A 12,847-nucleotide genomic window follows, 5' to 3' on the forward strand; every position below is an offset into this window, starting at 1 on the left:
GTAGTTCCCTAGTTTTGGTATGTTTTTTGTGTTTGTGGCAGGAAAAGGGCAGGATAAGTGGCTGGAAAAGTGCTACTTTTAACCCTTTAAAGCGTTTGAAGTATATTAAGGGAAATACAGTACTAGGGAGTTGTCAGTAGATTGTTTTTGTCAAGGTAACTGTAACTGACCCAACTAAAATACAGTGCATTCAGAAAGTGTTCAGACCCTTTCAATTTATCCACATTTTGTTACGTTACAGCCTTATTTTAAAATTGATTAAATACATTTTTTCCCTCATCAATCTACACACAATACTGTATGGGATGCGTACTGGCGGCAGAGAAGTCAGGCACAGGAGAGCAAAAAGTGATTTCCAACGGCGCAGTTTAATAAACAAAACCACCATAAACAGAACCATAAATCAATTGGTAAACAAAGCCCATTACACACGAGCATAACGTGCACAAACACTACAATAAACAATTCCCTACAAGGACATGGGTGGAACAGAGCGTTAAATTCACAACATGTAATGATGGAATTGAAACCAGGTGTGTGGGAAGACAAGACAAAACAAATGGAAAATGAAAGGTGGATCAGCGATGGCAAGAAGACCGGTGACGTCGACTGCCGAACGCCACCCGAACAAGGAGAGGGACCGGCTTCAGCGGAAGTCGTGACAAATAACCCATAATGACAAATCAAAAACAGTTTTTTTGAATGTTTGCAAAAAAAAACAGAAATACCTTATTTGCATAAGTATTCAGACGCTTTTCTATGAGACTCAAAATTGAGCTCAGGATGATCCTGTTTCCATTGATAATCCTTGAGATGTTTCTACAACTTGATTGGAGTCCACCTATTCAATTGATTGGACATGATTTGGAAAGACACACAACTGTCTATGTAAAGTCCCACAGTTAAAAGTGCATGTCAGAGCAAAAACCAAGTCGAAGGAATTGTCCGTAGAGCTCCGAGAATGGATTGTGTCTAGGCACAGATCTGGGGAAGGGTACCAAAACATTTCTGCAGTATTGAAGGTCCCCAAGAACACAGTGGCCTCCATCATTCTTAAATGGAAGAAGTTTGAAACCACTAAGATTCCTCCTAGAGCTAGCCGCCCGGCCAAAATGACCAATTGGGGGAGAAGGGCCTTGATCATGGAGGTGACCAAGAACCCGATGATCACTCTGACAGAGCTCCAGAGTTCCTCTGTGGAGATTGGAGAACCTTCGAGAGGAACAACCCTCTCTGCAGCACTCTACCAATCAGCAGGCCTTTATGGTAGAGTTACCAGACGGAAGCCACTCCTCAGTAAAAGGCACATGACAGCCCGCAAAAGGCACCTAAAGGACTCTCAGACCATGAGAAACAAGATTCTCTGGTCTGATGAAACCAAGATTGAACTCTTTGGCCTGAATGCCAAGTGTCATGTCTGGAGGAAACCTGGCACCATCCCTATGGTGAAACATGGTGCTGGCAGCATCATGCTGTGGGGATGTTTTTCAGTGACAGGGACTAGGAGACTAGTAAGGAAAGATGAACGGAGTAAAGTACAGAGAGATCCTTGATGAAAACCCATTCCAGAGAGCTCAGGACCTCAGACTGGGGGGTGAAGGTTAATCTTCCAACAGGACAACGACCCTAAGCGCATAGCCAAGACAAGTACGGAGTAAAGGGTCTGAATACTTAAGTAAATGTGATATTTCTGTTTTTTTGCTTTGTCATTATGGTGTATTGATGAGGAAAAAACTATTCAATCAATTTTAGAATAAGGCTGTAATGTAACAAAATGTGGAAAAAGTCAAGGGGTCTGAGTACTTTCCGAATGCACTGTAACTGAATGCAATGTTGCCATATAATCCCTAGTCTTGCCTCTCATCTCATAACACGTAATGGCAATTATGAAATAACTGCAGTTGACTGACTCTAAAGACCACAAAAGGGCATCTTATTTCAGACATTCAATGTAAGTGTTTCTATCCTTGAAAATAAAATTAAAAAATACATGTTTTAGTAGCATGTAGAGAGAGACAGTTGTTATTCACTTCAACCAGTGATGAGAGTTACACATTGTCGAATTGTGCAATCACACAATTAATTAATGCTGATTCTAATATATTTCCCTCATATTCCCCATGTCCTGTTAGTCTGCGTAACTGCATGACCCGTGGTGTCCTTACAGACTCTAGCCACCAGAGGGCAGGAGGAAACCTGCGTTACTTTGAGAAGCTGCTGTCCAAGCAGCTGAACGAGCTGAACCAGGAGGGCCAGGAGCCAGCCACCGAGGAGCCCATCCAGCTGGGGACCTACAAGAGACCCAAAGACTACCTGCCTGAAAGGGAGATCTATGAGGCCCTGTGCAGGGGAGAGGGAGTCAAAATGGTAAGAGACTGATTGACTGACTCTTCAATGACAGTTGATTAGGGGTAATGGCCAAAAGTTAGATTTACAATCTGTATGGCTATGCCTCGATAATGTCAATCTAGAGAGAGGCCCATGATGAATAAACTGTCTGTCACGTCTAATCAAGGTGGGTGGAATCAGGCGCAGAGAGCAGATAGCGATATGAAAGTTTATTCTCCGGTGAACAAGAAACACGGTCAACCCAATACACACAAGGTAAACAATACAACACAGGATAAAAGGCGAACCGGAGAATAAGAACACAAGATACACCGACAGACATAGATGACAAATAAACAATCCCGCACAAAACAAGGGCGGGACAACCAACTATATATACAGACACTAATAAACTAAACAACACACAGGTGAAACCAATCAGACAAAACCAACAGATAAACGAAAAGGGATCGGTAGTGGCTAGTAGGACGGTGACGACGACCGCCGAGCACCGCCCGAACGGGCAGGAGAGCCAACCTCGGCGGAAGTCGTGACAGTAACCCCCCCTGACGCGCGGCTCCTGCAGCGCGCCGCCACCGTCCTCGAGGACGACCCGGAGGGCGAGGTGCTGGGCGATCCGGGTGGAGGCGGTGGAATTCTATCAGGAGAGAAGGGTCCAAAATGTCCCTCACCGGAACCCAGCATCTCTCCTCCAGGCCGTACCCCTTCCAGTCCACGAGGTACTGTAGGCCCCCCACCCGGCGTCTCGAATCCAGAATGACTCGAACTGTGTACTCCGGGGACCCCTCGATGTCCAGAGGGGGCGGAGTGACCTCAGGCACCTCACCTTCTTGCAGGGGACCAGCCACCACCGGCCTGAGGAGAGACACATGAAACAAGGGGTTAATACGGTAATACCTAGGAAGTTGTAACCTGTAACACACCTCGTTTATTCTCCTCAGGACTTTGAACGGCCCCACACACTGCGGCCCCAGCTTCCGACAGGGCAGGCGGAGGGACAGGTTTCGGGTCGAGAGCCAGACCCTGTCCCCCGGTGCAAACACGGGGGTCTCACTGCAGTGCTGGTCAGCGCACCTCTTCTGCCGTTCTTCCGCTAACCGTAATGAGTCCTGAACGGCTTTCCAGGTGTCCTTGGAGCGCTGTACCCATTCCTCCACAGCAGGAGCCTCGGTCTGACTCTGATGCCATGGAGCCAGGACCGGCTGGTAACCAAACACACACTCAAAAGGAGACAAGTTAGTAGAGGAGTGGCGTAAGGAGTTCTGGGCTAGTTCGGCCCATGGAACATACCTTGCCCACTCGACCAGGCCGGTCCCGACAATAGGACCGCAGAAACCTGCCCACATCCTGGTTTACGCACTCCACCTGCCCATTACTCTCGGGGTGAAAACCTGAGGTTAAGCTAACCGAGACCCCCAGTCTCTCCATAAACGCCCTCCACACTCTGGACGTGAATTGGGGACCCCGATCAGAGACGATGTCCTCAGGCACCCCATAGTGCCGGAAGACATGGGTAAACAAAGCCTCAGCAGTCTGCAGGGCCGTAGGGAGACCGGGCAACGGAATGAGGCGATAGGACTTAGAAAACCGATCCACAACGACCAGGATCGCAGTACTTCCCTGGGACGGGGGAAGGTCGGTAAGAAAATCCACCGATAAGTGTGTCCACGGCCGTTGTGGAACGGGGAGGGGTTGTAATTTCCCTCTAGGCAGGGGCCGAGGAGCCTTGCTCTGAGCACACACTGAGCAGGAGCAGACATAAAATCTCACGTCTTTAGCCAGTGTGGGCCACCAGTATCTCCCTCTCAGACTCTGCACTGTCCTCTTGATACCAGGATGACCCGAGGAGGGAAGAGTATGAGCCCACCGAATCAGCTTGTCCCGGAACACCCTCGGCACGTACTTGGCCCCTACTGGACAGTTAGGAGGAGCCGGCTCTGACCGTGAGGCCCTCTTTATCTCAGCGTCCACCTCCCATACCACCGGTGCCACGAGACATGACGGAGGAATGATGGGAGTTGGCTCAACTGACCGTTCCTCGGTATCATAGAGGCGAGACAGTGCGTCAGCTTTGGTGTTTTGGGAGCCTGGCCGATATGTGAGGGTAAACTGGAACCTGGTAAAAAACATGGCCCATCTAGCCTGACGTGGATTTAGTCTCTTAGCTGCCCGGATGTACTCAAGATTACGATGGTCAGTCCAGATGAGAAAAGGGTATTTAGCCCCCTCAAGCCAATGTCTCCACACCTTCAGAGCCTTGACTACAGCTAACAACTCCCGGTCCCCCACATCATAGTTTTGCTCCGCTGGGCTGAGCTTGCTCGAAAAGAAAGCACACGGGCGGAGCTTGGATGGCACGCCCGAGCGTTGGGACAGCACGGCTCCAACCCCAGCCTCGGTCGCATCCACCTCCACTATGAACGCTAAAGAGGGGTCCAGATGCGCCAACACGGGCGCATTGGTGAACAGCTCCTTCAGACGACTGAAAGCGCTGCCCGCCTCTGCTGACCAGCGCAAGCGCACCGGTCCTCCCTTCAGCAGTGAGGTGATGGGAGCAGCCACCTGACCAAAACCCCGGATAAACCTCCGGTAGTAATTGGCAAACCCTAAAAACCGCTGCACTCCTTTCACCGTGGTCGGAGTCGGCCAATTACGCACTGCTGTAACGCGATCATCCTCCATCACCACCCCGGAGGTGGAAATACGATACCCCTGGAAGGAAACGGACTGTTTGAAAAACTCACATTTCTCCGCCTTGCAATACAGGTCATGCTCCAGTAGTCGCCCAAGTACCTTACGCACCAGAGACACATGCTCCGCGCGTGTGGCAGAATAGATCAAGATGTCATCAATGTACACTACCACTCCCTGCCCGAGCAGGTCTCGGAGAATCTCATCTACGAAGGATTGGAAAACGGCTGGAGCAGTCTTCAACCCGTATGGCATGACGCTGTACTCATAATGACCAGAAGTAGTACTAAATGCGGTTTTCCACTCATCTCCTCCCCGGATACGTACCAGATTATACGCGCTCCTCAGGTCCAGTTTTGTGAAGAAGCGTGCCCTGTGAAATGATTCCATTGCCGTAGCGATGAGAGGTAGTGGGTAACTAAACCCCACTGTGATGGAATTTAGACCTCTATAATCAATACACGGACGCAGACCTCCATCCTTCTTCTTCACAAAAAATAAACTCGAGGAGACGGGTGATACGGAGGGCTGAATGTACCCCTGTCCCAGCAATTCAGAAACATATGTTTCCATCGCAACTGTCTCCTCCTGGGACAATGGATACATGTGACTCCTAGGAAGTGCAGCGTTTTCCAGAAGGTTTATCGCGCAGTCCTCTCGACGATGAGGTGGTAATTGGGTCGCCTTCCCTTTACTAAAGGTGATAGCCAAATCGGCATATTCAGAGGGAATGTGCACGGTGGAAACTTGGTCTGGACTCTCCACCGTAGTCACACCAACGGCAACTCCTATACACCTACCTGAACACTCCTCTGACCACCCCTTAAGAGCCCCCTGTCGCCAGGAAATCACCGGGTTGTGTTGAGCTAACCAGGGAACCAACTGTAGCTCAGTTGGTAGAGCATGGCGCTTGTAACGCCAGGGTAGTGGGTTCGATCCCCGGGACCACCCATACGTAGAATGCATGCACACATGACTGTAAGTCGCTTTGGATAAAAGCGTCTGCTAAATGGCATATATTAACACCATTGGAAACGCAGGTGAATCTATAAGGAACAGGCTAATCTGCTCCTTATGATCACCCTGCGTTACCATGTCCAGCGGCACCGTAGCCTCCCTAATTTCTCCTGACCCTAATGGTCGGCCATCTAAGGAGTGCACGGGGAAAGGTCGATCTAACGACACCAGGGGAATCCCTAACCTTAACGCAAGACCACGATCCATAAAATTCCCAGTTGCGCCTGAATCGACTAGCGCCTTATGCTGTAGAGAGGGGGAAAACCCAGGGAAAGAAATCAATACAAACACATGACCGACAGGAAGCTCTGAATGAGTTTGGTGCTTACTCACCTGGGGTGATCGAGCAGTGTTCCGCCTGTCCTCCCGACTCCTAGACAAGTTCCTCCAGCACCGGTCGGACGTGTGCCCTCGTCGACCACAACTGGTGCAGGAGGACACTCCTCCTCCGGTCCCCCTCGAAGCCGTACCTCCTAATTCCATAGGGATAGGGACAGGGGGGCTGGGGATAGGAAACGACAGGACCTGATCCGAACGCCCGCGAGCAGCCAGCAGGTTGTCGAGACGGAGAGCCAGATCGATAAGTCCATCCAGTGTGAATGTGGTGTCCTGACATGCCAGCTCCCTGCGGACGTCCTCCCTGAGACTACATCTAAAATGATCAATCAAGGCCCTGTCGTTCCATCCTGCTCCTGCTGCCAAAGTCCTAAACTCTAAAGCAAAATCCTGTACGCTCCTCGTTTCCTGACGCAGGTGGAACAGCCGTTCACCCGCTGCCTGACCCTCGGGTAGATGGTCAAAAACAGCTCGGAATCGGCGGGTGAACTCTGGGTAATTATCCTTAGCCGAATCCGGACCATTCCACACTGCGTTGGCCCACTCGAGGGCTTGCCCAGTCAAACAGGAGACTAGGGCGCACACACTCTCCTCTCCAGAGGGAGCAGGATGCACGGTAGCCAGGTATAGTTCCAGTTGAAGGAGGAAACCCTGGCACCCAGCCGCTGATCCGTCATACTCCCGTGGGAGTGTCAGCCGTAGAGCCCCGGAGCCAGATGTGGTCTCAGAAACAGGAGGTGCTGGAGAAGGGGTTGCTAGAGATGAGGTGGGGAGGCCACTCCTCTCCCATAGCAGAACCAATCCGGTGAATCACGCTGGTATGATGGAGGACCCTCTCCTCCATCGATGGGAGAGGAGACGCTTCTGCTCCTGCTGATTCCATGGGTGGTGCGGGATTCTGTCACGTCTAATCAAGGTGGGTGGAATCAGGTGCAGAGAGCAGATAGCGATATGAAAGTTTATTCTCCGGTGAACAAGAAACACGGTCAACCCAATACACACAGGGTGAACAATCCAACACAGGATAAAAGACGAACCGGAGAATAAGAACACAAGATACACCGACAGACATAGATGACAAATAAACAATCCCACACAAAACAAGGGCGGGACAACCTACTATATATACAGACACTAATAAACTAAACAACACACAGGTGAAACCAATCAGACAAAACCAACAGATACACGAAAAGGGATCTGTAGTGGCTAGTAGGACGGTGACGACGACCGCCGAGCACCGCCCGAACGGGCAGGAGAGCCAACCTCGGCGGAAGTCATGACACTGTCAGAGTGGTGACATGAATGAGGGATTAGTGCTTAATTTGAGCTGGATCCTGCCGGACTGTTTTGTTCCGGAAACCATTTTCCAGAACCCGGTACCTCTCGTGGTATGAAAAATAATTTTCACTATGTGCAATGTACAAATTTTTAAAAAAGCAATCAGGGTTAATTCAATTTGCCTCCTCTTTAATTATCCTGTCCCCTAAAAAACATAATGTGAAAACGTACCTGATATTCTAAGAATTGATTCGTGTTGGGCCGGCCCGGGTTTATGGTTTGAGCAACATTCTAGCCTAAAGACCAACGCGTGACCGTTGCTGTGGTAAGAGAAGCTTGCGCCTGTATCTCTCACAGAACTGGAATGAGATTCCCTTTCTATGATATCTCTCTGCTCTGATAGACATGAGCCTGCAACATTCATCTCTCCACCTTTGCATCTTCTACGACCGGTCTATCGATGTCACCGCATGAAGAGGAATAAACAGACTCACCCCATCGCAACGTCCTCCAAAGGCTAACTCTCTAGCCCTCGCTATCTCCTTGCTTGCTAACTCGGCATGCTAACTGCTAGCTTGTTTAGCTTGTTTAGCCCAGAACACACAAGAACCTCCAGAACCTAACCCAGAAGCTATTTAGCTACCAGCTAGCTAGCTACAAGCTAGCTAGCTACAAGCTACTTAGTCATTGTTAGTTCTCATTTTTAGATTACTTAACCTATCCTAGGTATTCCTTAAAGAGGTGGGGTTTCAGGTGTCTCCGGAAGGTGGTGATTGAGCGTGAGGGAGTTTGTTCCACCATTGGGGGCCAGGGCAGCAGTTTTGAGCTACAACTTCCTCAGTGGTAGGGATTTGAACGCAGTGCCCTTGTTTGGGTGTAGGGCCTGATCAGAGCTACCAGCTGCCAGCTTCAGCTGGAAGCCAGTGGAGAGAACAAGCGTGAGAGAACTTAGTCATTGTTAGGGGTTTTCTCTTAACCTGGATTAGGATGAGGCACACTCTCTTAACCTGGATAACACCCGCCAGCCCCTCTGCCCCTGGACTCTGATCACTTGGCTACATAGCTGATGCACACTGGACTGTCCATTAATCACGGTACTCGATTCTGCTCGTTTGTTTTATCTGTCGGCCCCGTTGCCTAGTCAATGCCATTTTACCTGCTGTTGTTATGCTAGCCGATTAGCTGTTGTCTCACCCACTGTTTTAGCTAGCTTTCCCAATTCAACACCTGTGATTACTGTATGCCTCGCTGTATGTCTCTCCCAAATATCAATATGCCTTGTATACTGTTGCTCAGGTTAGTTATCATTGTTTTAGTTCACTATGGAGCCCCTAGCCCCACTCCTCATACCCCTGATACCTCTTTTGTCCCTCCTCCAACATATGCGGTGACCTCACCCATTACCACCAGCATGTCCAGAGATAAAACCTCTCTCATCATCACCCAGTGCCTGGGCTTACCTCCGCCATACCCGCACCCCACCATACCCCTGTCTGCGCATTATGCCCTGAATATATTCTACCATGCCCAGAAACCTGCTCCTCTAATTCTCTGTCCCCAACGCTCTAGGCGACCAGTTTTGATAGCCCTTAGCCGCACCCTCATACTACTCCTTCTCTGTTCCGCGGGTGATGTGGAGGTAAACCCTGGCCCTGCATGTCCCCAGGCACCCTCATTTGTTGACTTCTGTGATCGAAAAAGCCTTGGTTTCATGCATGTCAACATCAGAAGCCTCCTCCCTAAGTTTGTTTTACTCACTGCTTTAGCACACTCTGCTAACCCAGATGTCCTTGCCGTGTCTGAATCCTGGCTCAGGAAGGCCACCAAAAATTCAGAGATTTCCATACCCAACTATAACATCTTCCGTCAAGATAGAACTGCTAAAGGGGGAGGAGTTGCAGTCTATTGCAGAGATAGCCTGCAAAGTAATGTTATACTTTCCAGGTCCATACCCAAACAGTTCGAACTACTAATTCTGAAAATCACTCTCTCCAGAAATAAGTCTCTCACTGTTGCCGCCTGCTACCGACCCCCCTCAGCTCCCAGCTGTGCCCTGGACACCATTTGTGAATTGATTGCCCCCCATCTAGCTTCAGAGTTTGTTCTGCTAGGTGACCTAAACTGGGATATGCTTAACACCCCGGCAGTCCTACAATCTAAGCTAGATGCCCTCAATCTCACTCAAATCATCAAGGAACCCACCAGGTACAACCCTAACTCTGTAAGCAAGGGCACCCTCATAGACGTCATCCTGACCAACTGGCCCTCCAAATACACCTCCACTGTCTTCAACCAGGATCTCAGCGACCACTGCCTCATTGCCTGTATCCGCTACGGTGCCGCAGTCAAACGACCACCCCTCATCTCTGTCAAACGCTCCCTAAAACACTTCTGTGAGCAGGCCTTTCTAATCGACCTGGCCCGGGTATCCTGGAAGGACATTGACCTCATCCCGTCAGTTGAGGATGCCTGGTCATTCTTTAAGAGTAACTTCCTCACCATTTTAGATAAGCATGCTCCGTTCAAAAAATGCAGAACTAAGAACAGATACAGCCCTTGGTTCACTCCAGACCTGACTGCCCTCGACCAGCACAAAAACATCCTGTGGCGGACTGCAATAGCATCGAACAGTCCCCGCGATATGCAACTGTTCAGGGAAGTCAGGAACCAATACACGCAGTCAGTCAGGAAAGCTAAGGCCAGCTTCTTCAGGCAGAAGTTTGCATCCTGTAGCTCCAACTCCAAAAAGTTCTGGGACACTGTGAAGTCCATGGAGAACAAGAGCACCTCCTCCCAGCTGCCCACTGCACTGAGGCTAGGGAACACGGTCACCACCGACAAATCCATGATTATCGAAAACTTCAACAAGCATTTCTCAACGGCTGGCCATGCCTTCCGCCTGGCTACTCCTACCTCGGCCAACAGCCCCGGCCCCCCCGCAGCTCCTCGCCCAAGCCTCTCCAGGTTCTCCTTTACCCAAATCCAGATAGCAGATGTTCTGAAAGAGCTGCAAAACCTGGATCCGTATAAATCAGCTGGGCTTGACAATCTGGACCCTCTATTTCTGAAACTATCCGCCGCCATTGTCGCAACCCCTATTACCAGCCTGTTCAACCTCTCTTTCATATCGTCTGAGATCCCCAAGGACTGGAAAGCTGCCGCAGTCATCCCCCTTTTCAAAGGGAGTGACACCCTGGACCCAAACTGTTACAGACCTATATCCATCCTGCCCTGCCTATCTAAGGTCTTCGAAAGGCAAGTCAACAAACAGGTGACTGACCATCTCGAATCCCACCGTACCTTCTCCGCTATGCAATCCGGTTTCCGAGCCGGTCACGGGTGCACCTCAGCCACACTCAAGGTACTAAACGACATCATAACCGCCATTGATAAAAGACAGTACTGTGCAGCCGTCTTCATCGACCTTGCCAAGGCTTTCGACTCTGTCAATCACCATATTCTTATAGGCAGACTCAGTAGCCTCGGTTTTTCGGATGACTGCCTTGCCTGGTTCACCAATTACTTTGCAGACAGAGTTCAGTGTGTCAAATCGGAGGGCATGTTGTCCGGTCCCCTGGCAGTCTCTATGGGGGTGCCACAGGGTTCAATTCTCGGGCCGACTCTTTTCTCTGTATATATCAATGATGTTGCTCTTGCTGCGGGCGATTCCCTGATCCACCTCTACGCAGACGACACCATTGTATACACTTTCGGCCCGTCATTGGACACTGTGCTATCTAACCTCCAATCGAGCTTCAATGCCATACAACACTCCTTCCGTGGCCTCCAACTGCTCTTAAACGCTAGTAAAACCAAATGCATGCTTTTCAACCGATCGCTGCCTGCACCCGCATGCCCGACTAGCATCACCACACTGGATGGCTCCGACCTTGAATATGTGGACACCTATAAGTACCTAGGTGTCTGGCTAGACTGCAAACTCTCCTTCCAGACCCATATCAAACATCTCCAATCGAAAATCAAATCAAGAATCGGCTTTCTATTCCGCAACAAAGCCTCCTTCACTCACGCTGCCAAGCTTACCCTAGTAAAACTGACTATCCTACCGATCCTCGACTTCGGCGACATCATCTACAAAATTGCTTCCAACACTCTACTCAGCAAACTGGATGCAGTTTATCACAGTGCCATCCGTTTTGTCACTAAAGCACCTTATATTACCCACCACTGCGACTTGTATGCTCTAGTCGGCTGGCCCTCGCTACATATTCGTCGCCAGAACCACTGGCTTCAGGTCATCTACAAGGCCATGCTAGGCAAAGCTCCGCCTTATCTCAGCTCACTGGTCACGATGGCAACACCCATCCGTAGCAGCGCTCCAGCAGGTGTATCTCATTGATCATCCCTAAAGCCAACACCTCATTCGGCCGCCTTTCGTTCCATTACTCTGCTGCCTGTGACTGGAACGAATTGCAAAAATCGCTGAAGTTGGAGACTTTTATCTCCCTCACCAACTTCAAACATCAGCTAGCTGAGCAGCTAACCGATCACTGCAGCTGTACATAATCTATTGGTAAATAGCACACCCATTTTCACCTACCTCATCCCCACAGTTTTTATTTATTTACTTTTCTGCTCTTTTGCACACCAATATATCTACCTGTACATGATCATTTATCACTTCAGTGTTAATCTGCAATATTGTAATTATTCGCCTACCTCCTCATGCCTTTTGCACACATTGTATATAGACTCCCCTTTTTTCTCTGTGTTATTGACTTGTTAATTGTTTACTCCATGTGTAACTCTGTGTTGTCTGTTCACACTGCTATGCTTTATCTTGGCCAGGTCGCAGTTGCAAATGAGAACCTGTTCTCAACTAGCCTACCTGGTTAAATAAAGGTGAAATAAAAATAAAAAAAAAAATTAAAAAAATTCATCAACCCTTAGTAAACCTGTGATTGACTAGATACAATGCTATTTCACAGTGCTGATGTAAAAACGTGTGTTATGGCTTACACCCCATGCTATAATGTGGATAAAGAGTTACTTGTCTAACAGAACACAGAGGGTGTTCTTTAATGGAAGCCTCTCAAATATAATCCAGTTAGAATCAAGAATTCCCCAGGGTAGCTGTTTAGGCCCCTTGCTTTTAATTTTTTTTACTAATGACATGCCACTAACTTTAAAGCCAGAGTGTCTATGTATGCGG

The 12,847-nt window shown here is 49.3% G+C and overlaps 1 protein-coding gene across 2 annotated transcripts in view; it reads left to right on the plus strand.

Moving 5' to 3' along the window:
- Positions 1-12,847, plus strand: part of p4ha2 (procollagen-proline, 2-oxoglutarate 4-dioxygenase (proline 4-hydroxylase), alpha polypeptide 2) — a 41,268-nt gene that overhangs the window by 13,622 nt on the left and 14,799 nt on the right. For both annotated transcript variants that reach the window (XM_046328436.1, XM_046328429.1), the window contains exon 7: positions 2,168-2,367. In XM_046328436.1, coding sequence (XP_046184392.1) covers positions 2,168-2,367 — 200 coding nt within the window. The remainder of the gene's footprint in view (positions 1-2,167; positions 2,368-12,847) is intronic.

Source organism: Oncorhynchus gorbuscha, linkage group LG02 (assembly GCF_021184085.1).
Source record: "Oncorhynchus gorbuscha isolate QuinsamMale2020 ecotype Even-year linkage group LG02, OgorEven_v1.0, whole genome shotgun sequence".
In the NCBI taxonomy this organism is placed as follows: Eukaryota; Metazoa; Chordata; class Actinopteri; order Salmoniformes; family Salmonidae; genus Oncorhynchus; species Oncorhynchus gorbuscha.